The following is a 25,043-nucleotide window of genomic DNA, read 5'->3' as shown; positions in this document are numbered from 1 at the left end:
AATTTATTACAGTATTTGAAATAGAGAAAAGCTGGTAATTAAAATCCAGTGAAAGGAAATTAGTTGGGTAAATTGTGATTTAACCATATGATCATCTACTGCCTAGCCATTAAAAGTGATGAGGAAAAAATGTTCACCATATACATGTTTATTAACTGAAAAAAGGTTTCAGTTATTTTTTAAAGTCATATGTATTCATTGATTCAGTATACTCATTGAATTTCTCCTGGGCATTTGGAATACATTCTGAATAAAACAGATCAAGATTTTTGCACTCATGGAGTTTGTATTTAGTAAGGAGAAGCAGGCAATAAACAGCAAAACAATAATCAGTTAATTACATAGGATTGTAGGTGAAAAGTATTATGGGAAAAACGAGCTGGGTAAGGGATATCAGGAGTGGGGGGTGAGGACTGGGCAGTTTATAGTGACACAACCTGATTCCAATTTTAAAGAATTACGCTGGTTGCTGTGTGAATAATTGACTATAAGGGGATGAAAGTAAAAATAGGAGATTATTTCAGTAATTCAGGAACCATATATGCATGTCCTTCAAAGCAGCAGTTGCAGTGGAGAGAAAGGGTTAGACTTTGGTTGCTTGAAAGTAGAAGCAGCATGGTTTCCTAATAGGTTAGATGAGGGATGAGAGTAAAACAGAAAGACTAGGATAATTCCAGGAATCTGAGTATCTAGAAGAATGAAATTGCCATCAACTGAGATGTTACAATGGCTTCATAACATGTCTCCAGATTCCTTGATGTTTCTGTTTAAAGAGGAGGTACTTAATTTCCTTTCCTGTGAGTGTGAGCAGGACTTATTCATTGTAAGGAATAAGTAGAAGAAATGACGTACCACTTTAATCCTAGGGCATTTTTATGGCTGTATGCTTTTTTCTTTAAGGCTCACTTCCTTGGGTGCAGCCAGTTGCTGTGTTGTGAGGACACTAGAACAGTCCTAAGGGAAAGGTCCATGTTGCATGGAAGTGAGGCCTCCAATCAACAGCCATAAATTTGTTATAAAGCAATAAATAACTAGTACTGGTGGGTAAAGTCACAGGAAGAGCAGTTTGGTGAGGATGAGGAGTTTAGAGCATAAGAGGTTTGAGGTGTCTGTTTAGACATCAAAGTATAAACATCGAGTAGGCAATTATAGTCATATCTAGAATTACTGAGAGATCTGCTCTGGATGTAGAAATTTGGAAGTTATCAGCATATATGTAGTAATTAAAGCCATAGGGACTGAATGAGAATCTATGGGGGAGAGAGTGGGTGCGCGCACATGTGTATGAATGCACACTTGCATGTGCACATACACTTCAAAATGTTAACAATAATTTTTGGTGATGAAGTAATTTTTAATTTAAAAATATTTTTCATGTTTTATGATTTTCTACAATGAATAAAAAAGGAATTTAAAATTTTTTGTCTAAATCCAAAGCACTGGTAGAAATGTTTAGGTACAGTTTCCTTAATCTTAAACTCTGAACTTTACTTCATAGGCCTTTAGGACTTCTGAAAGGCTTCTCGTTGTGCGTATTTTCTCTACTTTAGAAATGAATACTTATTCTTCCCATTTTGTATCTACATTGTAGGTTAGAGGTTCAGGTGGCAATATTATTTTATACTTAAAGAAACTATTTGTACTTTTAAAAAAATTGTCCATTGCCAAAATATGATTTTCTTTATTTTGTTATTATAATAAAAATCATGCAAGTTTATTACTTCATTCTTATTTTTTATATTTTCCAGATAAAGAAAAAGACACTCATGATCCCATTGTCCACTGTATTCTTGTTAACTTATTCACTTTTGGTATAGTTTCTTCCCTTCATTTCTATTTAACTTTTAAAAATATTGCTGCCACACTGAGAATGCATGGATTTTTTTTACTCACTCAGCATATGATAAACTTTGTCTTGTTATGTACTTCATAACCATAATTTAATGTCAGTGTGATACTTTACAAAGGGGATTGCTTTATTTGATTTAGCAGTTTCCTGATTTTGTACATTTAGTTTGTTTTCAATTTCAAAATTTGTAATATTTCAGTTAACATCTTTTTTACAGAAATCCTTATCTTCATCACTAGCTTGCCAGAAGTGTAGTTACTAGAAAAAGCAATAAATATTTTAAGGATTTAATACATATTGTTAAATTGATATGATATTTATTTATTCTGTCTGTAACTGAGAATTCATGTTGATTTTTAGGTTAAGAAATTGAGGTTGAAAAAATTGTCGGGTGACAAAAGAGAGTATAGAAACACTGCCTAACTTAAAATCTGTAAATATATACATATGACATAATATTGAATCAAGCTAGTGTTTCTTATTCATCTATAAATTATCCACTTATGTGGTAGTTTAATATCTATTGCTTAAAAATATTTTATCTCATAAAGGCACTATTATATCTCACAAAAATATTTTATCTCATAAGGCATATTATTAGTTTTTATTTATAGTAATTACAGAGCTGCCTGATTTAGTAGTTGGCCAAAAATTACAGTAGGACAGTGGCAAATAATAGACTTTATGTGTAGTGTAAGTTGGATCATGTGATTTTTTTTAACTACTTGGGGGAGAGTGTTCAGATTCATATGTTCTTAATTCTGTGAAAGCTTTTACCATATTGAATCTCTAAGTATTGTCTCCTCCACTAGTTTTATTTCCTTCTGGCTGGCATAATATATTTTGTCCATGTTTGCATACTCAATCTTAGAGCACAATTTGGAACTCTGAAATTCTCAGAATTAATTATTGTTAAATTAGTTCTAGTTTCTTGTCAAAGTTTTTTTTTCTTTTCCCCTATTTTTTTAAAAATTTTTTCCCTTGTTTTTTTCATGTTGTCTGTGTGTCTTCCTCTCTTGCAGTACAGATCCAGTGTATTACAGTTTCTACCCTATAATCTTGTAGTGTCCCTGCAGGTTACTAATACCTTGCCTTTTAAGGGGGAGATCAGTGTTTACAGTGCCCAAATGCAAACAATATGTAGCCATAAATCAATCCAAAGTTGGCACCATATTCAAACCTGAAGTGTCCCATTTACTCTTATGACCATTGCCAATGGTAATATCCCTGCTAAGAAATTAAAGAGTAAATATAAGAAAACAATATTACTGCATTTTTTATACTATAAATCTATTCAGAACAAAAATACAATTTAGTATTTTACTTTTAGTATTTCCTGGAGCTTCTAAAAGTTATAAAACACTAATTGACTCTATCAATAGATCTCTTCCTTGAGTATCTAGGCTTAAAAGGACTTTACCATTTAAAGGTGCAACTTCTGGGGTATGTGAATATTTCTTAGATATTTGCAATTACATGCCTTTGAATTTATTCTTTAGATTTAAGAATGGTTTTGTACCATTCAAGCTAATAAAACCTGATTGTTTCAACTATTCTTAATTTATTTAGTTTAAGAAGTATGTGTTGCTTAGCATATCATGTTACTTCAATAAAGTAGACCAAAACTGGGAAAAAAGTCTTAGAGATTTTATTTTACTGCTTTTATTTTTTTTTTTAAAGAGAGAGTGAGAGAGAGAGAGAGAGAGAGAGAGAGAGAATTTTTTTTTTTTAATATTTATTTTTTAGTTCTCGACGGACACAACATCTTTGTTGGTATGTGGCGCTGAGGATCGAACCCGGGCCGCACGCATGCCAGGCGAGCGCGCTACCGCTTGAGCCACATCCCCAGCCCATTTTACTGCTTTTAAAAAATATAAGCACATGGCTAAAAATTAGTTAATGATGTGTCACATTGCACAGTTCCACTTTAATAGGAGAATCAAAACAATATTTGAATATGTACTTTTTGAATTTCTAACACTGTTAAGTATTTTTCTTTCAAATTGTTTCAACTTTTTAAAATTACCTCTTTTTATCTGTGACAAAGAACTCCTAGAATAATTAAATTTTATTAAGATTTTTAAATGTAAGGAATGAAGCTAACGGATTTAAAGGACAGAAATATATATAGGAACAGCTATTTTTTCACAGTAAGTTATGTTTATTGTTTCCTAAATAACATAGCATTGAGAAAAAATGAATTTAAGAACTGGGAAAAAGTATAACCTTAGGGGATTATATTGTTGAACAAAGTTAAATAAACACTGTGTGTTTAAGAGTGATTAAAAGACCAGTTAAGTTGTACATGAGAATCTGAGTGAACATTGTAATGCTATTTTTAAAAATGTTGATTCTGTGAATTACAGAACTAAAATTTAGAGATCATTTAACAATTCCAATAATTGTTAAATTCCAATATATTCTCTGATAATGAAACTGAAAATAAACTTATTATTTAGAATTGTATATATATATATATATATATATATAATTGTATTAGTATATATATACAATTATATATATAAATTATGTGAAGAGCTGGGTGTGGTGGCACACATCAGTGAATTGGGCAGCTAAGGCAGGAGAATTGCAAGTTTGAGGTCAGCCTCAGCAATTTAGAAAGGCCCTAAGCAACTTAGTGAGATTCTGTTTCCAAAAAAATTAAAAGGGCCTTGGACGTTGCTCAGTGGTTAAGCAATCTCTGGTACCAAATATAAATAAATAAATAAATAAATAAATAAATAAACAAACAAACGAACAAACAAATAAATAAATAGATAACTTAGCTTCTTTCTGACTTTTCATGGCTGCTATTATTTCTTGGGCAGTGTACTTGCAATAACAGATTGTTCAGTTTTTGAAATATTGGCAGTGATAGTCATCTTTATTGACAAAAGAAAGAGAATTTATTACAGCACAGAACATACCGAACATAGTACATCATGGCCCTAGGAAGAACAAAAGTTAACATAATTGACAGTTTGGATAAGCTGAATTAATAAAAATAAACAAGCTCAAGAGGCAGCAAGGACAATGGAGTACATTTAGGAATGAAAATAGTAATATATTTCTATTTGAAACTGAAGCTGATGCAACTGAGGATGGTTATTATGGGTTAAATGTTTCCCCTCCAGATCTCATATGTTGAAGTGTTGTCTCCACAACTTAAGGGTATGAACTTATTTGGAAAAAGGGTTATAGAAGATGTAATATGTGAATATGAGGCCATGCTGATAGGCTTGGTCCCTAATTCAATATGACTGGTGCCCTTACAAAAGGGTGAATTGGCAGACTATTATGAGAACATGAAGATGGCCATCTACAAGGCAAAAAGAGAGGCCTGGAACAGAGCCTTACTCCCATCACTCAGGAGGAACCAACCTTCTTAATACCTTCATTTCAGACTTTAAACCTCTAGAACTTTGAGACAATAAACTTTTGTTAAGTCACCCATTTTGTTGTACTTTGTTAGGGCAGTCCTAGTAAACTAATATGATGGTTTTGTAAGGTAAAGTATCAATTTACTTTGTATAATGAATAATAGAAAAGGATATAGGATTTATTCAAACAAAAGATTTATATCATTTATATTAATATATTTCTAGAGTAACTGTGTTAGCTTTTCACCACTGTGACCAAAATACCTGACAAGAACAACTTTGAAGAGGAAAATGTATTTGGGGTCATGGTTTCAGAGGTCACATTCTGTGATCAGCTGACTTCATTGCTCTAGGACCCACAGTGAGGCAGAATATCATTGCGAAGGGCAAGACAGAAGAAGCTGCTCAGTTCATGGCAGCCAGGAAGTGGGGCCAGGGGACTGGGAACTAGATAAACCCTTCTAGGGAATGCCCCCGGTAACTTACTTCAATTCTCAAGCTATGACCTACCTCCCAGTAGCCCATTCAGCTGTCGGTGGATTAATCCACTGATGAGGACAGAGCCCTAACCACTGCCTAAAAGCCCCACCTCTGAGCCCCACCTCAGAGCCTTGATGTACTGGGGATCATGCTTCCAATTCATGAACTTTCAGGAACATTCCAGATCCAAACCATTACAAAAACTAAAAGGTAATACATAGCCCAATATTCCTACTGTGTGGGAAACACTTATTTTTCACTATGTACAGGTACTTGCTATTCCAACTTTGATACTAGAGGTCATGAAGCAAGAAAATTCTACCAAATAATATATGGAGACTATCTGGAAGATTAGAGTTTTGTCCCAAAGACAAAAGTTGGGGAGTTTGAATTATAGAAAGCTCTTATTAATTTGGATACCAAGAATTTGTAACTTTGGATAATTTAGTGAATTCTACTTTCTTTACATTGGTTACATTAGAAATGATTTAAAAATAGACTATTTTGAAGAATTTTCCACTGTCTGAAAGCATCAAGTGTTAAAAACTGACATGCTGAATTCCAATTGTCACTAGGCTAATAGTGGCTGTCTAAACCCTAATCTCTCAATACACCCTTTCTCAAAACCTGTAGACTTAACAAAAGGAGCACAAGTAAACCATTCATGAGATTACTCCTTTAGCATTGCTAGTAGACCAATGATACCCCAACTTTTAAATTTTTTGTAGGAAGAGAAAGAATCAGCAAATTTCCAGAGTTCCTGTTGCTCCTGAAATCATAGACAGTGGGCAGGGGAGTCTTTGGAGAACAAGGGGAGCAGGAAACTAGGAAGAAATACAGTGGTCTTTCATAGAAGTAAAGTAAAAAAAAAAAGTAAAAAATTAAAAATCAGCAATTCACAGCATTGAGGATGGAAAGGGAATGCGAAAGTGATCAGTCCCGAAGCGGGCAGTCTTGGCAAAACATTTGTTTCTGCAGGAAGGAAATAAACAGTGGTGGAGACTCTGCTCAGACACCTGGCAGGGAGGGAAGAAGAAAGCAATGAGGAAAATTAGGTATTCTGCAAAAAAGAAACAGAACTGGAATACATGTCGGTTCCTCCTCTTCAATCCTAATTTACTCAACCGAATGTGTGAAAGAAACTGAACTTCACAATATGACCAGAAAGTAGGATTTTGGTGCACGAAGTGCTTGGAAACAGGAAAAGGTCTCAAAATTAATTATGAGGTGACCAAGGGAGAGTGTAATGAAATGAAAATTTATTATGCCATTAAAAAAGACATCAGAAGGGCCAGAGACAAAGTGGTTAAAAGTGGAAGATAGGCAAAGAAGATCCAACATGCATCTGATTAGAATCCTTAATGAAGAGAAAACATTTGAACCAAACAATATTTGAAAATATTTCCAGGAAGACTTTTGGAAATAAGAGAAAACCTAAGTCAACATGTCAAAAGGGCCTACTGTGTTCCTGGGAAAACGGACTCAGAATAATCAGCTCCAAGGTGTCTCACAGTAAAACTTTGAAAACTCCTCTTGCTAAAGGGACTCATTATCCTTGCTTTCCCTTTCTCTGCCTTGAGCAGCCCATCAGAAAACTATTTTTAGATTGTAAAGAACAATCCTTAGGCCCTTCAGCAAAAAACGCAAATTACTTCATAGTTGAAGAAATTAACCTGGCCTTAGACTTCTCAGGGGAAGCATACCAAAATCAAAGCAAGAGTGGAATAATATTTTTAAGAGACTTAAGCATAGACAGTATGGGCCAAGGATTTTATATCTGGTTGTTCTTGAGATATCCAGGCTATAGAGAAACATGCACAAACTCAGGGACACTGCCTATGAGTCCTTTCAGAAGAATCTGTGGACTATAGTTTTCAATATGTGGTTCCCAGACCAGCAATATCTGCAACACATGGACACTGATGAGACAAGGGTATTATCAGGCCCAGCTTAGACCTATTGGGTCAGAGAGTTTGGGGTGCAGTACATCAGTTTGTGTTGTAGCAAGCACTAGGTCATTCTCATGCACGCTGTACAAGAGAATGAACTTCCAGCAAAGTGATAATGAGGAAACTGGCAGAAAACTGACAGTGAATATTGATATTGATTATAGATATTAATCTAAGACATGATTACAAATATGATTGGGAGAACATTATGTAAAGCAGCATATGTATTGCCAAAATGAAAAGAATACAACTAAAAAGGGAGAGGATAAGAAAGAGGGACAGAAGAAAGTGGAGTAAGGTCATTGTTACATTAAGTGGATGTCAGAAAATACCATCTCACCCTCTTATTTATTGGTGCATTATAATTATACATAACAGTGGGATTTGTTATAATATATTCATACATACACACAATAAAACAGTATAATTTGATCAATTTCATTCCCCAGTACCTTTCCCCTCCCTTCCTCTGATGCCCTTTTTCTAGTCTACTGGTCTCCCTTCTATTTTTTTTAATTTGTTCTAATTAGTTATATATGACAGTAGAATGCCTTTTGACACATTGTATACAAATGGAGCACAACTTGTTATTCCTCTGGCTGTACATGATGCAGAGTCACACCAGTAGTGTAATCATACATGTATATAGGGTATTTATATCTGTCTCATTCTACCATCCTTCCCATCCCCATACTCCCCTCTGCACAATCCAAAGTTCCTTCATCATTTTTCCCTATCCCTTGTCCCCCACTATGGACCACCATCTGCTTATCAGAGAAAAAATTTGGCCCTTGTTTTTTTGGGATTGTCTTATTTCACTTAGCATGATGTTCTCTAGTTCCATCCATTTACCTGCAAATTCCATAATTTCATTTTAATTTAGGCTTTGTAATATTCTATTGTGTATATGTACCACATTTTCTTTATCTGTTCATATGCTGAAGGGCATTTTTATTAGTTCCATAGTTTAGCTATTGTGAATTGAGCCACTATAAACATTGATGTGGCTGTGTCATTGTAGTATGCAAATTTTAAGACCTTTGTATAAACCAAGGAGTGGAATAACTGGGTCAAATGGTCGTTCTATTTTAAGTTTTCTGAGGAATCTTCATACAGCTTTCCAGATTGGTTGCACACATTTGCAGTCCCACCAGCAATGTATAAGTGTACCTTTTCCCCCACGTCCTCTCCAGCACTTATTATTGCTTATATTCTTGATAATTGCCATTCTGACTGGAGTAAGATGAAATCTTAGTGTAGTTTTGATTTGCATTTCTCTAATTGCTAGAGATGGTGAACATCTTTCCATATGTTTGTTGATCAGTTGTATTCCTTCTGAGAAGTGTCTGTTCAGGTCCTTAGTCTATTTATTGATTGGGTTATTTGTCTTTTTGGTGTTCAGATTTTGAGTTCTTTATCTTAGAGATTAGTGCTCTATCTCAGTGCATGTGATAAAGATATTTCCCATTCTGTAGGCTCTCTCTTAACGTCATTAATTATTTCCTTTGCTGAGAAGAAACTTTTTAAATTGAATCCATCCCATTTATTGATTCTTAATTTTACTTCTTTTACTTTTAGAGTCTTGTTAAGGAGATAAGGTCATAATCTGACATGATGAAGATTTGGGCCTACTTTTCTTTTATTAGGCGTAAGGTCTCTCTTCAAGTGCCTAAGTCTTTGAGTTGATTTTTGTGCAGGGTAAGATAGAGGTTTAATTTCATTTTGATGCTAAGGATTTCTAGTTTTCCCAGCACCATTTGTTGAATAGGTTATCTTTTCTCCTGTATGTTTTTGTTGCCTTTGTCTAGACTGATATAACTGTATTTAAGTGGGTTTGTCTCTGTGTCTTCTACTTTGTACCATTGGTCTACATGTCTGTTTTGGTGCTAATACCATGCCATTTTTGTTACTGTTGTTCTGTGGTACAGTTTAAGGTCCAGTATTATGATGCCTCCTGCTTCACTTTTGCTGTTAAGGATTAATTTGGCTACTCTGGGTCTCTTATTTTTCCAAATGAATATCATGATTATTTTTTTCTACTTCTATGAGGAATGTCATTGGGATTTTAATAGGAATTGCATTAAATCTGTATAACAGTTCTGGTAGTATCTCCATTTTGACAATATTAATTCTACCTATCCAAGAGCATGGGAGATCTTTCCATCTTCTAAGGTCTTTTTCCATTTCTTTCTTTAGTGTTCTGTAGTTTTCATTGTAGAGGTCTTTCACCTCTCTTGTTAGATTGATTCCCAAGTATTTTATTTTTTTCTTTTTGAGGCTATTGTGAAATTCCGAATTTCTCTTGCTGTGGATTCATTGCTTATATATAGAAATGATTTGATTTATGGGTATTGATTTTATATCCTGCTACTTTGCTGAATTCATTTATTAGTTCTAGAAATTTTCTGGTGGAATTTTTGGATCTTCTAAATATAGAAGCATGTCGGCAGACAGTTTGAGTTCTTTTCTTATTTGTATCCCTTTAATTTCTTTCATCTGATTGCCCTGGCTAGACTTTCAAGGAGTATATTGAATAGACCTGATAAAAGAGGGCATCTTTTATTAGTTTTTAGAGGGAATGCTTTCAATTTTTCTCCATTCAGAATGATGTTGACCTTGGGTTTAGCATAAATAACTTTTACAATGTTGAAGTGTTTTCCTACTATCCCTAGTTTTTCCAATGTTTTGAACATGAAGGGGTGCTGTATTTTGTCAAATGCTTTTTCTCTGAATACTGAGATAATCATATGATTCTTGTCTGTAAGTCTATTGATGTGTTATATTTATTGATTTCTGTATGTTGAACCAACCTTGCATCCCTGGGAAGAACCCCACTTGATCGTGGTGTACTATCTTTTTGATATATTTTTGTATTCAGTTTTCCATAATTTTATTGAGAATTTTTGCATCTATGTTCATCAGAGATATTGTTCTGAAGTTTTCTTTCTTTGATGAGTCTTTTTCTGGTTTTGGTATCAGGTTGATACTAGCTTCATAGAATGATTTTGGAAAGGTTCCCTTCTTTTCTATTTCATGGAATAAATTGAGGAGACTGGTGTTAGTTCTTCTTTGAAAGTCTTGTAGAAATCAGCTGAGAATCTGTCTGGTCCTGAGCTTTTCTTGGTTAGTAGGCTTTTGATGGCATTGTGTGTTTCATTGCTTGAAACTTATCTGTTTATATTGTGTATGTCCTTTTGATTCAGTTTAGGTAGATCATATGTCTCTACAAATTTGTCGGTGTCTTTTGAGATTTTCCATTTTATTGAAGTATAAAATTTCAATATAGTTTCTAAATATCTTCTGTATTTTGATAGTGTCAGTCATGATATTTCCTTTTTCATCACAAATTTTAGTAATCTGAGTTTTCTCTATCCTTCTTTTCATTAGTGTAGCTAAGGGCTTATCAATTTCTTTATTTTTTCAAAGAACCAACTTTGTTTTGTCAATTTTTTCAATTGTTTCTTTTGTTTCAGTTTCATTGATTTCAGGCCTGATTTTAATTATTTCCTGTTTTCTTTTACTTTTGGTGCAGATTTGTTCTTCTTTTTCTAGGGCTTTGAAATGTAATGTTAGGTCATTTATTTGTTGACTTTTTCTTCTTTTAAAGAATGAGCTCAATGCAAGGAACTTTCCTCTTAGCACTGCCTTCATAGTGTCCAAGAAATTTTGGTATATGATGTATTGGTACTCTCATTTACCTTTAAGATTTTTTTTTCTCCTCCCTGATGTCAGAAGATACCAAAGCTGTCAAAAAATAGTGAAAATTAAAGGGAAGATAAAAGGACATAATTGGTTAAGGTAGCCATTGGAATAACTCAATTAAATACAGAAATATGTGGTCTAGGATTGGGAGAAAACATTGCAAGAGGTGTTTATTGGTACAGTGGATGAAAGTAAAATGTAGAATATAGATTAAAAACTATTAACCAGGCACAGTGGCACATACCTATAATCTTGAGGAGGCTGAGGCAGGAAAATCCAAGTTAAAATTTATCCTCAGCAACAGCGAGGTGCTAAGCAGCTCAGTGAGACCCTGTCTCTAAATAAAATACAAAAAAAGGATGGGGACGTGGCTCAGTGGCCCAGTGACCCTAATTCAATTTCTGGTATCCACCCCCCCAAAAAAAAGAAAAATTAAAAAAAATGTAGTGAATCAACTTTCCTATGTACATATATGAATACACCACATGAATCTCAACATTGTATACATCCACAAGACTGGGATCCTATTTAAAATAAGATATATTCCATGTTTGTATAAATATATCAAAATAGATTCTATTATCATGTATAAACAGAACAAATAAAAAAGAAAAAAAAGTATTGCATCAATGGTAACTTGGTTGGTAATTATGATGTGAGTTTTTAAGAAAATATTCTCATTCTTTAAAATTTTTTTTTGTAGTTTTAGATGGAATGGATGCCTTAATTTTATTTGTTTATTTTTATGTGGTGCCTAGGAGGGAACCCAGTGCCTCACATATGCTATGCGAGTTCACTGCCATTGAGCTACAGTCCCAGCCCCAAATTCTCATTTTTAGGTTAATAGTGAAATAGCATGATATGTGTAGCCTATTCTCCACTATTTTATAAAATGCTGTGTGTGTTTGAGAGAAAAAGTAAATGTGGCAGAATGTTAAAAATTAATACACAGGAATACTATTTTTACAGATTTAATTTGTTTGGAATTATTCCAAAATAGTTAAAAAAAAAAAAAACTTATGCCAGTTAGCCATTCTCAGTTCAATTATTTGTTTAGGTACTGAAGTTCTCCATTATGTAGAATTTTGATAAATATTTGGATAAAATAAACTTTCATTTCTGTATAATCTGTACTTAAGGCTGTCTGTTATCTCAACTGATTTGAATTTGTGAACTTTTAAAGGATAAGACAGACAATGGTGACTAGTGTTGAAATTGAAAGAAACAGATTGTGTTCTTTTTAGAATCATGTTGATGTTATAAGGGCAAGTTTTGACACTAAAATTTAAAATTTTGAAATGGCTTTGTTTTTCTTAAATTATTTAATAACATAATTACTGTTTATATACAGCATGTAATTTGAAGCTAACCAGAGATGAAAACATTCGATTATTCCCATTTCTCATCCTGTAATTTTTTCATTATTTACTATAAACCTCATGTAGACAAAGTAGAAAAACTTTTGTATTGACTATGTAAGCATTTTGCTCTGTACTACAGAACTCAAACAGAAAATCAGCAAATGTCTAGTTGTTTCTTTTTAATATATCAAAACGTAGGGAGCTGTGGTGAACTAACTCAGGGTGGAAATAGTAAAGATAAATACAGGTGGTATTTTCTAATATTTTAAATTAATTTCTACCAGCTAAATTTCCAACTTTAAACAGTAGTAAAGTACTGGTATTTTTTTTTTTAAGATATGGATGTAATGAGGCCTTTGATAAATGAGCAGAATTCTGATGGGACATCAGATGAGGAACATGAGCAAGAGCTCCTGCCTGTTCAGAAGCATTACCAGCTTGATGGTCAAGAGGGCATTTCGTAAGTGTGATGGCTCACATGTCTCCCTTTTCTTTTAATTCATATTCTGTATCTTCTATAGGCAAGGCATTTGACCAGATACTACAGATGACAGAAAGATGAATAAGAAGTAGTCTTCACCTTCAAAGAGTTTATAGTCTATTTGGGAAAGAAAAAATAACATTTAAACCACTGAATAATATATACGAATGACTATAATGATATATCAGTTGCTATGGGTGACGAGAGAAGGGAGATCTGATTGAGGCCACTTCTGCTATTGTTAGAATTAGATAGTGGAAGGCAGTAAACACTATCAAAGTGAGAGGTATAAAAAAAGGAAAACTGAAAGATTTTTCAAAGCTTTTTTTGATTCTTGATAATCATTTAGAAGTTCATATTCTAATAATAATTTAGTGATTAAACAAAACAACATGAAATTTGATCATAAGAGTATATGCTGAGAAAAATTTAAAGCTTTTTTGTTTAATAGTTTGAATTTTATGCTATTCTTCCTAGTTTCAATGCATTTCTTCTTAATTAAGAGATATCCTTAAGTTGCCTCCTAGAAACTGTTTTTAGGCTAAATCTCTTAAATAATTCACAATGTCCAAATATTAATTGTTAGCTTACCTGATCATACATACAACTGTAAAATTGTGTGTTGTTTATTTTAATTAACTTTCTCTTAGATTGATAATACTACACAAAATATATATGTTTAGCACATGATTACATAGTAGTGCCCATAAATTTCTGTCTTGCAGCCTAATCTTCAACCTTGTTCTGAAAATCATAGCAGCTAAATATCTTATAAGAAAATTGCTGTTTCTTTATTAATTTCCCATGTGTAAACCACTTTCACTTAAATGTCTCATTTAATCTCCACAATAACCCTGTCTTTGTCTTTTCTACTTTTAAGTAGCAAAGACAGGATGTGAATCACATGTAACTAGTAGTGAAATGGAAATGTTTATTTGGTTCATTACTTAGATTAATTTCCAGTTCTGATATAATAGTAAAATCATGATCATGTGATTTTAGTAGTTTTTCTTCTAAAATGTTTAACTCCTACAATTTTTACTTTTTCAGATTTTTACAAACTCTTATGCATCTTCTTAAAGGAAATATTGGAACTGGCCTTTTAGGACTTCCATTGGCAATAAAAAATGCAGGAATAGTGGTAAGTCTTATCTTTGTAAATATCCAGTTAAGATATAGTTGTCAGCAAAAATTAATGTAAGCTAACATCTAACCTCATCAAATATAACCTGGTCATGTAACATTTAACTGGTCATTTACCTGTTGTATTGATAAGATTACATGAACTATAATAGAGATATAACAGAACCAAGAATTACTATTTTATTTCTACTTAATTACTTATTTGTAATATTTAATCAACTTCCTCCCCAAAAAAACATGACACAGATCTTTCCAGATATGCTAATGTCTTATTATTATTTTGGATTTTATAGCAAAAAATAGAGATTATTTGTGTCATGTAACTCAGAAGAAAGTATTTAGTTTTCAGCTTTAAAGAAAAATAATAAACAGAGTGACAGTCTCTTAAAACAGATATATAAATAGCACTGTTAGAGAAAATTATTGTAATTTCAGAGAGCTTTGATGGGGAGAATTCTTTTTGTAGTAATACAACTGTAGTTAGCTTTTAAAAAATTGAGTATTTTCTTTAAAAGTTTAAACTATCATCTTTTTCTGAGTTTGACTGTTTTGTGAACCCTAATTTTAAGTAACTAAATATTTCCAATTATAAAAATAAACTTTGGCATTAGTGTGGCAGTGACTGAATAATCTGGTCATCATTTTAATTTTAGTAAATAAATACTTGAAAATTTTGATATATCATTTTTAAAATAATCATTTGCTAATCAAAATTCCTAACAGATATAGAAAGGTTTCAGAAAGGAATCTGCAGTGGATTGCCTAAACCCTAGTTCAATATTGTGCTTCTTAGTCATTTAGATAATAATATGTAATTGCATGTATTATCAATGGTGGGACACTAGTAGTTGTAGACTTGCCATCTAATGTTAAATGTGATATTGTATTCCATTCTCCTATGCTGCATATCTATACATTCATTGGTTTAAGGAACCAAGTCCATAAAGATGGAATTACACATGGTTGTCTTAAATATTACTTTATATTCTTTCTATATCAAGTATCTTAATTTTCCGTTATGCATATGACTTTGTTTTGTCCAATGAGTGGTTTTTCAGTTAAGCAAGTCCCATTAACTCATTGCTTATAAGATTTCTCAACTTTTTAAAACTTAAAATGTTTAAGCTCTCTAAATTTTCTCTCCCACAGCTTGGACCAATCAGCCTTGTGTTTATAGGAATTATTTCTGTTCACTGTATGCACATATTGGTACGTTGCAGTCACTTTCTATGTCAGAGGTAAATGTGGATTTGTTAAGTCTATTTAATTTATTTTAAAGCTATGTATTTAGAGTTCAGATCATTTCATATTTATACTATGCTTTGAAACCAGAAGTTATATTCTCTTTAATTTGTTTTAAAGACAAATCTAAGATAACAAAATACGGAAAAAGGTAGCATTTTACATGATGTAAGTGCTGTCAGAATGTGTTTACAGTCTTGCCTTGATATCTTCAGGGAATTGGTTCCAGGATCCCCATTAACACCAAAATCTGCAGATATTTAAGTTCCTCATATAAAATGACATAGTACTTGCATGTTAATTAATACCTAATACAATTTAAATAGCATGAAAATAGTTGTGCAGTATTGTTTGAATAATAATGACAAGAAGAAGTCTTTATTACAGATGCATTTTTCCATGTATCTTTCATGCATAGTTGATTGAATGCATGGGTAAGGGATGAATGGCTGTAGAGGGCTGACTGAACCTATCTTATTAATGAAATATGTTCTTCTTAGTGAATGAGTTCTTTTATTTAGTATAAATGGAAATAATCAGGAAAGATATAAAGACAAAATGGAGATAGCACAATGGTCTTCAGTTTTTAATAATTCAAATTTCAGTTCCAGTACCTGTTGTGCACATCACAGCACTGATATGTAGGTTTGTAGATAGTCAAGAAGGTCATATATGCTTTTTAAATTTTTTTGTATCATGAAATGCTTCTACTGGACAATAAAGCAATTTTTTGAAATTAATATCTTCTAGTATACCAATATTCTAGTCTTGACTTGCTGGTTATTATTGTTGTTAAGTGTTCTTTAAAATGGCTGAGTTATTTATGATGTTCAGATAACAAGGCATACTGGAAAAAAGAGAGTGGAAGAGACTGGAGAAATAATTCCCACCTCATAGAGCTATATTGAAAATTAAATGAGATAGTTTATGTGAAAATATACTGTACAGCTCTGTACAGATATATATTATTAAATAATGTTCTAAAAGTGTAATAATTTAGATATGTACAATATAGTTGATGTTTTTAAGTATTTGAAACATTTAAATTAGCAAAGTACTAATATGTTTTCTGAATTCTACTGATACACACACACACACACACACACACTCTCTGTCTCTCTTTCTGTCTCTCTCTTTAGCAGTAGATGAAAATTTATTTGCTGGAGAAAAGGACAGATCAGATTTTAAAATTTCATGAGGTGTGTTTAGGAGTATGCAGATTTTCAAATTTTGAAAATCCTATCAATGCATAGCCGTACATTTATTAATTCCCATTTATTTGATGTTATTTGTAAGGAATGGTTTATGGACCAACTTAATATTTTTCTTCTTCCTGTGTCTGCATGTCATTGGATTATAGGTTTAAAAAGTCAACATTAGGTTATAGTGACACTGTGAGTTTCGCTATGGAAGTGAGTCCTTGGAGTTGTCTTCAGAAGCAAGCAGCATGGGGACGGTAAGTACTTGCTATGTTTTTAGTGTCTAGTTGTTGAAATTATATTCATGTGTAAGTATTTCAGTCTGATAAAACACATAAACAAAAATATAATAAAAGTTGAGGGATCAAATAACCTTTAGAGTTAGATATGGGTCAAATCTCAACTCTACTATTTTCCGTTTTATGGCCTTGGTCTAATTATTCATATCTTTGGTTTGGCTTTTTCACTATGAAGTGAACTTATGATAATACTTTACAGAATTATTGTAGTAGATTAAATAAAATTTTATTTACAAAGCATCAAGCCAGCCAATGACATAATCATGTTCAATAATTTTTCAACAAAGGGAAAAAAAAGGAGAAAAATATGACAACCTCATTATTTCAAATAAAGCTGTGCATAAGTCATCTCATGTTTGGGTACATTTTAACATAAACTTATTTTATTGTCTTATTATTTAAATGTAACCATTGGTGGACACAGTGAATATAAGCTAGATGAATATAGGAATAGAGTAAGGAAGTGTAAGTGATCAACAGAGTGCTAACTATGGTACCAATGAGTCATGGGAATTATCAGAAAAGAAAAAGCAATGTTAGTAGAGTAGCTTGTGGTTTAATGTAGCCTTTCTGGAGATTTTCTGGAAGTTAGATTTGTTTATGAAGTTCTCAGTGTTCCTAATTTACAAGTGGAAGGAAGAAACATTCTAACAATCTAGGAACTTGCCTCCAGAAGCTAGAATACCAAATAAATCTTTCTTCTGGCCCAGACTAGAGACAGGTTTTCCCCCCTGTTCTATGAAGAATGGCTTTTAGATAGAAGTGGCTGAAATGATTGTTGGTGGTACACTAAAATAAAAAGTGGATGAAAAGATATTAATGGAATACTTAAAACACTTCTAATGTAATTCATGGTAGAAAAGAAACTTGAATTCATTTCATGGTTACAATTCATGGTTACAAGATAAATTATAAATAAGATCCCTGAAGAGCCATGGAGAATGGGAGTTATAACAAGAATGAAAACACGCAAGGACCTTCCAGTTTTAGATGGAAGAAGAAAAATACAGATTTTTTAAAACACATTGTTAACATTAATGGTCAGAGAAGAGACTGTAATGAATTAATAAGTGCATGCTATAGTAGTCACTCATTATTTCTAGACCAAAAATGAAATATGAGGTATAAATTAACAATATGTAGGTAAATTTATAACTTGAAAACTCCCAATAGTACCCACTTTGCTTAATGTCTCTGGTAATATTCTTTCCCAAATTGTGTATACTATTTACAAAGTAAAACTTTCTAGAGAATCTCACTAAATAATAAGAATGGAGAAAAGTTACTGGAAAGGTTTCTTATGTTATTACTTAGGGCTCTATTCCTAATCCTCTTACATTCTGTGTTCTTATTAGTAATTTGGATAGTAACAAGCATGTTCATCATATTTTCAAATGATGTGAAGTTAGAAACTGTGGGCCATACTCTAGGTTAATCTGAGAAAGATCTTGAGAAGTAGGAGAGATGGGCTTAATTTGAAAGATAAATATTTTTCATGAAATCATTTTATAAGTAGATTTCCTTAAAATGTTAAATTTCAGAAACAGGTAATGATATAACAATATTGGGCTTTTAACTTAATTTCCATCAAACTGTATAATAATTCTAGTGATATACTGATAGTAAATAAATGATCTGTGTAGGAAATAAATATTTGATTTTTTTTTTAATTTAAAGAGGTAAAATATATAAAATATTTTAAAAGAGAGATTAACATATATTAAGTTTTCACTAGCTTTTACTGATACTTATTTGTGGATATCTCTTTTAGGAGTATGGTTGACTTTTTTTTGGTGATAACACAGCTGGGATTCTGCAGTGTTTATATTGTCTTTTTAGCTGAAAATGTGAAACAAGTGAGTATTTTTCTTCAGTTAGTGAACTCTAATGTCCTACTAGTAGCATCATAATTCTTCTATAGGAGCCATGGTTGAATATGAAAATGTATTCTTTTCATAAATTATCATTTGTAAATTTTTCTTTAGTCTTCTGTTTTGCAGTTTGGATTTTTGCTATTATTGATTGTTTTAGTCAGCTTTTTCACTGCTGTGACTACAAGACCTAACAAGAACAATTTTATAGGAGGAAGAGTTTATTTGGGGGCTCATGGTTTCAGAGGTCTCAGTCCATAGACAGTTGGCTCCATTCCTTAGGGCTCAAGGTGAGGCAGAACATCATAGTGGAGAGAAGAAGCTCACATGATGATCAGGAAGCAGAGAAAGAAGCCTCACTCACCAGATACAAAATACATACCCAAGGCACCCCCCCACCCCCAGCCCCCACCCCCGTGACCTACCTCCTTCAGTCACACCCACTGTCAGTTACCACTTGTTTAATCCCTATCAGAGGATTAATTCACTGATTAGGTTAAGGCTCACATAACCCAATCATTTCTCCTCTAAAACTTCTTGCATTGTCTCACACATAAGTTTTTTTTGGGGGGAAACCTAATATCTAAACCATAACATTGATACTGCTGTTCTTGTCATAATATCAGTAATGCCTGTTCTTTCAAATCAAAATATGATATGATTTGCTGATTCTTAGTTACTTCTAACTTATATCTCAAAAGCATATCCATAGATACTTTTGGAGCATATTCTTTATGTTCATGTTCTGTAAAGAGTGTACAAGGTTTTAACCAGCAGCCTAACAAAGGAGGTAGAAAACTCAGCATTCATTTCTGTTTCAGTTAGCTTTTTTGCTGCTGTGACTAAAAGATCTGACCACTCAATTAATCCTACTAGGGATTAATTCACTGATTAGTTTAAGGCTCTCACAACCTAATCATTTCCCCCTCTGAATACTCTTACATTGTCTTACATGTGAGGTTTTGGGGGACACCATGTGTAAATCATAACAATTACTGAAATCCAGTAATTATGCCATTGTTTAAAAAGACACTCTGTCTAAAAATGTATATTTTTCTGTAATTCTCCCTATAGTATAAAGGTTTAAGAGGAAGTGGCTTATAGCCTTCATGTAGAGATTGTCTATTTAAATAAACATGCAAATCACTGAAATAAAAATTCCTACCAGAACAATGCTAAAGCGCATTTATTTTTTTATTAGAAGATTCTAGTTATTTGTGGTAGTTGGGTACATTTTGAGAAAATCATATATGTATGGAGTTTTATTTACGTCATTTCAGTCCCTGTTCCCTCCCACTTTTTCTCCTTTCCTGCCTCCTCCTATTCTTCTTCCTTTACTCTACTGATCTTTCTTTCCCTTATTTATTTATTTTTGATTATTGCCAAAGTACATCCATTCATGATTGATGTTATTCCTATGTTACCCCTGCTGTAATCATTTTGCATTCAATAACTTTTATTATTATCTATGTATAGTACAATAAGCATTACATGTAGTAATATGTAGAAGTGCATTTTTATGCAAATGATGATACAATTATATTTTCTAAAGAATCTTTATGTACATACAAATTTATAATTCACTTTTTCTAAGTATAAAGTATACTTTGTTTTATATTAAGAGCAAGAATTTGCAAACTTTTTCTGTAAAGAATCATATAATAAGGATTTTTCACTTTGCACATCATGTGGTCTCCATTGCAACTACTTAACTTAACCTTCGACAACAATATATAAAGAAATATATATGTATTCCAGTAAAGTTTTATTTGAAAAATAGGTAGTAAGCCAGATTTTGTCTGTAGGCTGTAGTTTGCTAAACTCTGATTTTGATTATCCGTGTATATTATATTCAAGCCACAAGTTTAGTTGTTCAATGTTGAAAAACCAAATGGAGCTCTCTTATAGAAATGACATAGTTTTTTTAAAAGGTCCCAGTTATTTAATAACTAGAATTTGGATCTCTAGAGAAGTGTTTTGCCCAGGATATCACTTTTCAGTATTTACTGAAGTTTTATTTATATTTGGAAAAGTTCTTAACTTGGCTTTCAGTGTTAGCTGTTCTGTGAAACCTTTAGCTATTTCTCCATGCCATCCCTTTGTCCATCTTTTGCTAGAATTTATTGATTTTTTTTCTTCTGGCCTCTATAACACTTTAAAAATAGCCTCAATCACATTGAAGTTAATTTATAAATTATTTTTTACCACTAGACTGAAAGCCCCATTAGGAAAAGGACCACTGTACTTGTTGTGTTTATCTCTGTAAACTATCTTGTAAGAGTACCTGGTTTCTAGGTACCAATATAGTCATTGGATTGGAAGGGGAATAAACTCACAACAGAGTGAGAGGAATTTTGAAATTTCCCTTCTCTTTATTTCTTAAACCTAGTGTTGTACCTGTTTTTTTGAGCATATGTTCAATAAAATTTTGTTGACTGAAAGGGTTTAGCCCTTCTGTTTGATTTTTCCCATTGATAGTGTCTGCGCCACTTATTTTCCTCCTTACTCATATATCCTTCACTCCATTTTCTTTGTCAACTCTTTTCTTTCAGTCCATCCATGACTGTTTTAGCTTAGTTTCTTACTAAGCTAGTTCTTCCTGCATTTATAAAAAGAATGGTGTCAAGACATTGGTGTTGTGACTGCTAGCAGTTTTAATAGGAGGGTAATCTTAGATGTTGTCTCTACTTGAGAGCTCTAATAAATTATGTAGTTTGTTTTTTTGGCCTCATTTTACTATTTATTTTTTTTCAAATATCCTGCTTCCAGGCTATTTATTCTCTCCTCTCTTTCCCTTGATACTTTCAAATAATTAAGTTCTTATGAAACAAATTTTCTGGAAGATAAGTATGTAATATAAATCATTGCTGTTCCTTTAGATATAGGTGTTTCCTCAAATATTGTAGTTATAAAATAATGAGTGAAAGACTAGTGAAAGGAAGCAGAAATGAGAGATGTGGATAATATAGAAAAGACCAATAGCAATTGGAGTTAATTAGAATTCTGTTTATACTCATTTGTTTACCAAAATAAAGTGTCAGTGTTTTCATTAGCATTACTCACTCTAAATGATGTGCATTAGATGTTACAAGTATTTAACTTCAGAAATTGCTTATTCTTAGGACTCCTCATTCATCATGAGGCCATTTAAATTCAGAACTGATAACTCATCTTACCAATCATTTACATAGAATATGATGGGAATAATACCTTTCTAGGATTGTACAACATGATAGCACTATATATTTTCTAATATCTCCTAAAAGAGTCACCAGCAAGCTGTTGGAATCTAGGAATAATGTTGATAATGCCTTGCAATTTTATATAATCTCTGCAATGGCTCTGTAAAGTATTATGCTTTTTTCTCTTCTTCTTTTTATTTTGTACTAGGGATTGAACCCAGAGACACTTAATCACTGAGCCACATCCCCAGCACGTTTTTATATTTTACTTACAGACAGGGTCTTACTAAGTTGCTTAGGAACTCACTAAGTTGCTGAGGCTGGCTTTGAACTTGCAATCCTCTTGCCTCAGCCTTCCTAACCACTGGGATTATAGGCATCCACCACCATGCCTGGCTGTATTATGCTCATTTTATGAAGAAATCTCACAAAACATGAGTAATATGCCCCAAGTTATGTGAAATTAGTTTGAAACCTAGGTGTCTGCCTGAGTTGCCACCCAATATATTATTTGCTTATCTCTGGACAGGATATTTTCAGATATTAAAGGTATGTGTATGTATGTGTATGTGACATGAATAGTGGAAAAAATGGAGACAGTAAATGTCTAGAAGCTTTGGGTGGCTTTCTTCTATGAAATATTATAGGTTTCTTCCAAAATTGAATAGAAAAGTTTAACTTATTTGTACATTTTCTAAGAAGATACATAGAAAACATGTTGCTCTAGGAGGCAGAGAGAACACCTGCTGTGGATAGAAAGGTGAAACTCTTTTGGAGGCATTAAGAGCAGCATGGAAAAAGACAAAAAGGCTTTAGAAAATAACTGAAATTAATAATGAACACATCACTAGGCAGAGTAGGTAGATGGTCACCAAAGCAGCATGAGGTTAGAGATTTTCATTATCTCTCAAGAGGTGTTCTTTTACATTTGATAGCAGTATACAATAGTGCACATACTGGTTAATTAAACCTTACCAATTATTACTGCTATTATCATTAAAAGCTGCCTTAATGTACATGAAATTGAAGGTGCAATATTTCATTAACACAAAGAAATAAGGGTTTCATTGCCATCCAGATATGGAAACCTGCTCTCTAGCTGCCACACAGCTGTTCTTGTTCTCATTAAGCAATTATGGATAGTCAGTGCAGAAAAAAACCCTAGTGCTTTTGACTGTAGGCCATCATGGTTCTAATCACTCTTCCCTTATTGATTTAGATACTCTAGAAAATTTCAAATAGGTACAATAGTGTACATGGATATGGAGAGTGAGGAAGAAATATTATAGTAAAAGGGAAAAATGTAGTGGTACCAGATTCATGGACAATAGTCAGAAGATGTGAGTTCATATCCTTGCTCTCAGTTTTAACTCGCTCACTAATCAAGATCCCCTTATTTTTGGCCAACCCTCTGTTTCCTTGTTTGTAAAATAGGAGTAGTAACAAAATTTACCCTTGTTCCTCATAAACTTATTGTGAAGTTTAGATGACACAGAAGGTTTGTGAAAGCCTTTGTGAAATGTAAAACAGTATTCAAAGGTAGGGAATTATTTAATACTGGATTTAGTTTACTAAAGAACATAATCTGCTTTTGGAATTTTAATCATAAAATTACTGAGTCATTGAAAGTTAATAAGTAGTGGGTTTTAGTAAATTTGATCTCTAAATGAATAAAACTGAATTTAGTAATTTTATTTTATAATATTTATTCCAGTGTTTTACATTTTGGTAAACATGTGAGACCATAGGAAGTCCTATTAGCCCATCTCTGTCTCTAGAGGGCACCAAAGGACTCAAATGTTTACCTGAATCTTGCTCTAGGTATGTATCTACATTTTTTATTGTATTTTTTTAATCCTGAGAAATTCCATTACCATCTTTCTGCCAGAGAATGCTAAAATTTTATTAGATATTGTGATAGAGCTAATTTTTAAATTTCTAAGCACCTAATAATTCAAACAGCCCTTTAAAATTTTGTTTATGTAACTGCCATTCTCTTACCAGGAATTTTTGTTAGAGTTGAACTTGATCATTACATAATCCAATTATCAGAAGTACTGCTTTGATAAGTGCTTGACTAAAGATTTGGTTACTGAGAAAATTAAGCCAACAATTGAATATCTTCTTAAAAGCCAATTATTGTAAATTAATAATTTTGGTTCAATTTCAAATTATAAAACATAAAATATAAAGTTTTGATGGCCAGTTACATGAAATGATGAGCAGCGCATTTCTTAAATGGTGCATGGTATAATTTGAGGGTTTGTTAGGTCAGTGTGAATTATAAAATGCCTATGTAGCTTAAAAATCTACTAAATTCCCTACCATCTAAGATGACATGTGTGTTTGTAGTGATTAATTAAACAATTCTTATCATGGATTTTAAGTATAAAAGTAGAGTAAAAGGAACATGAATTATGAGCCATATCAGAATTTTGTTTTAAGTGTCTGATTTGTTTGCCCCTTAATATTAGGTACCTTTCAAGAAAGATGTCAGAGTGGAGGTGGGTAGCTTTTTGGACATAGTACCCTTCTTCAGGTAGTATTATTTTGGTCAGGTTACTATCTAGGCTTGAGTTTGCATCCTAGGACCACCACTCATTGGCTCGATACTATGCAAGTTTTTTTTTTCCCCTCTGCAAGCCTCAGTTTTCTCTAGTTTGAATTGAAATTAATACGGTAACCCACTTCTGAGAATCATTTGGAAGATTAAATGAGATGTTTAAAAAGCTTTTGGTTCAGTACCTGATACATAGAAAGCACTAAAAAAAAAAATGCTAGCTGTTACTATTATAGGATCTGTTTCTTAAGAATATAACCTGATGCTTGACGATATCAGTGTGTTCAAAGGAGGTTTGGTTGCAAGTAATTTTTCATTGGTATTTAAATTATAGTCTGATTTGCC

General features: G+C 32.6%; 1 protein-coding gene across 1 annotated transcript in view; it reads left to right on the top strand.

The window, feature by feature from the left end:
- Slc36a4 (solute carrier family 36 member 4) overlaps window positions 1-25,043 on the top strand; it is a 47,461-nt gene that overhangs the window by 1,769 nt on the left and 20,649 nt on the right. Inside the window, exons 2-6 of the mRNA XM_026396111.2 lie at window positions 13,058-13,181; window positions 14,253-14,343; window positions 15,495-15,583; window positions 16,948-17,043; window positions 18,857-18,941. Of these exons, the coding sequence (XP_026251896.1) occupies window positions 13,058-13,181; window positions 14,253-14,343; window positions 15,495-15,583; window positions 16,948-17,043; window positions 18,857-18,941 (485 nt within the window). The remainder of the gene's footprint in view (window positions 1-13,057; window positions 13,182-14,252; window positions 14,344-15,494; window positions 15,584-16,947; window positions 17,044-18,856; window positions 18,942-25,043) is intronic.

This window comes from Urocitellus parryii, chromosome 4 (assembly GCF_045843805.1).
Source record: "Urocitellus parryii isolate mUroPar1 chromosome 4, mUroPar1.hap1, whole genome shotgun sequence".
NCBI lineage: Eukaryota > Metazoa > Chordata > Mammalia > Rodentia > Sciuridae > Urocitellus > Urocitellus parryii.
This window is presented reverse-complemented; position numbering and strand designations above follow the sequence as displayed.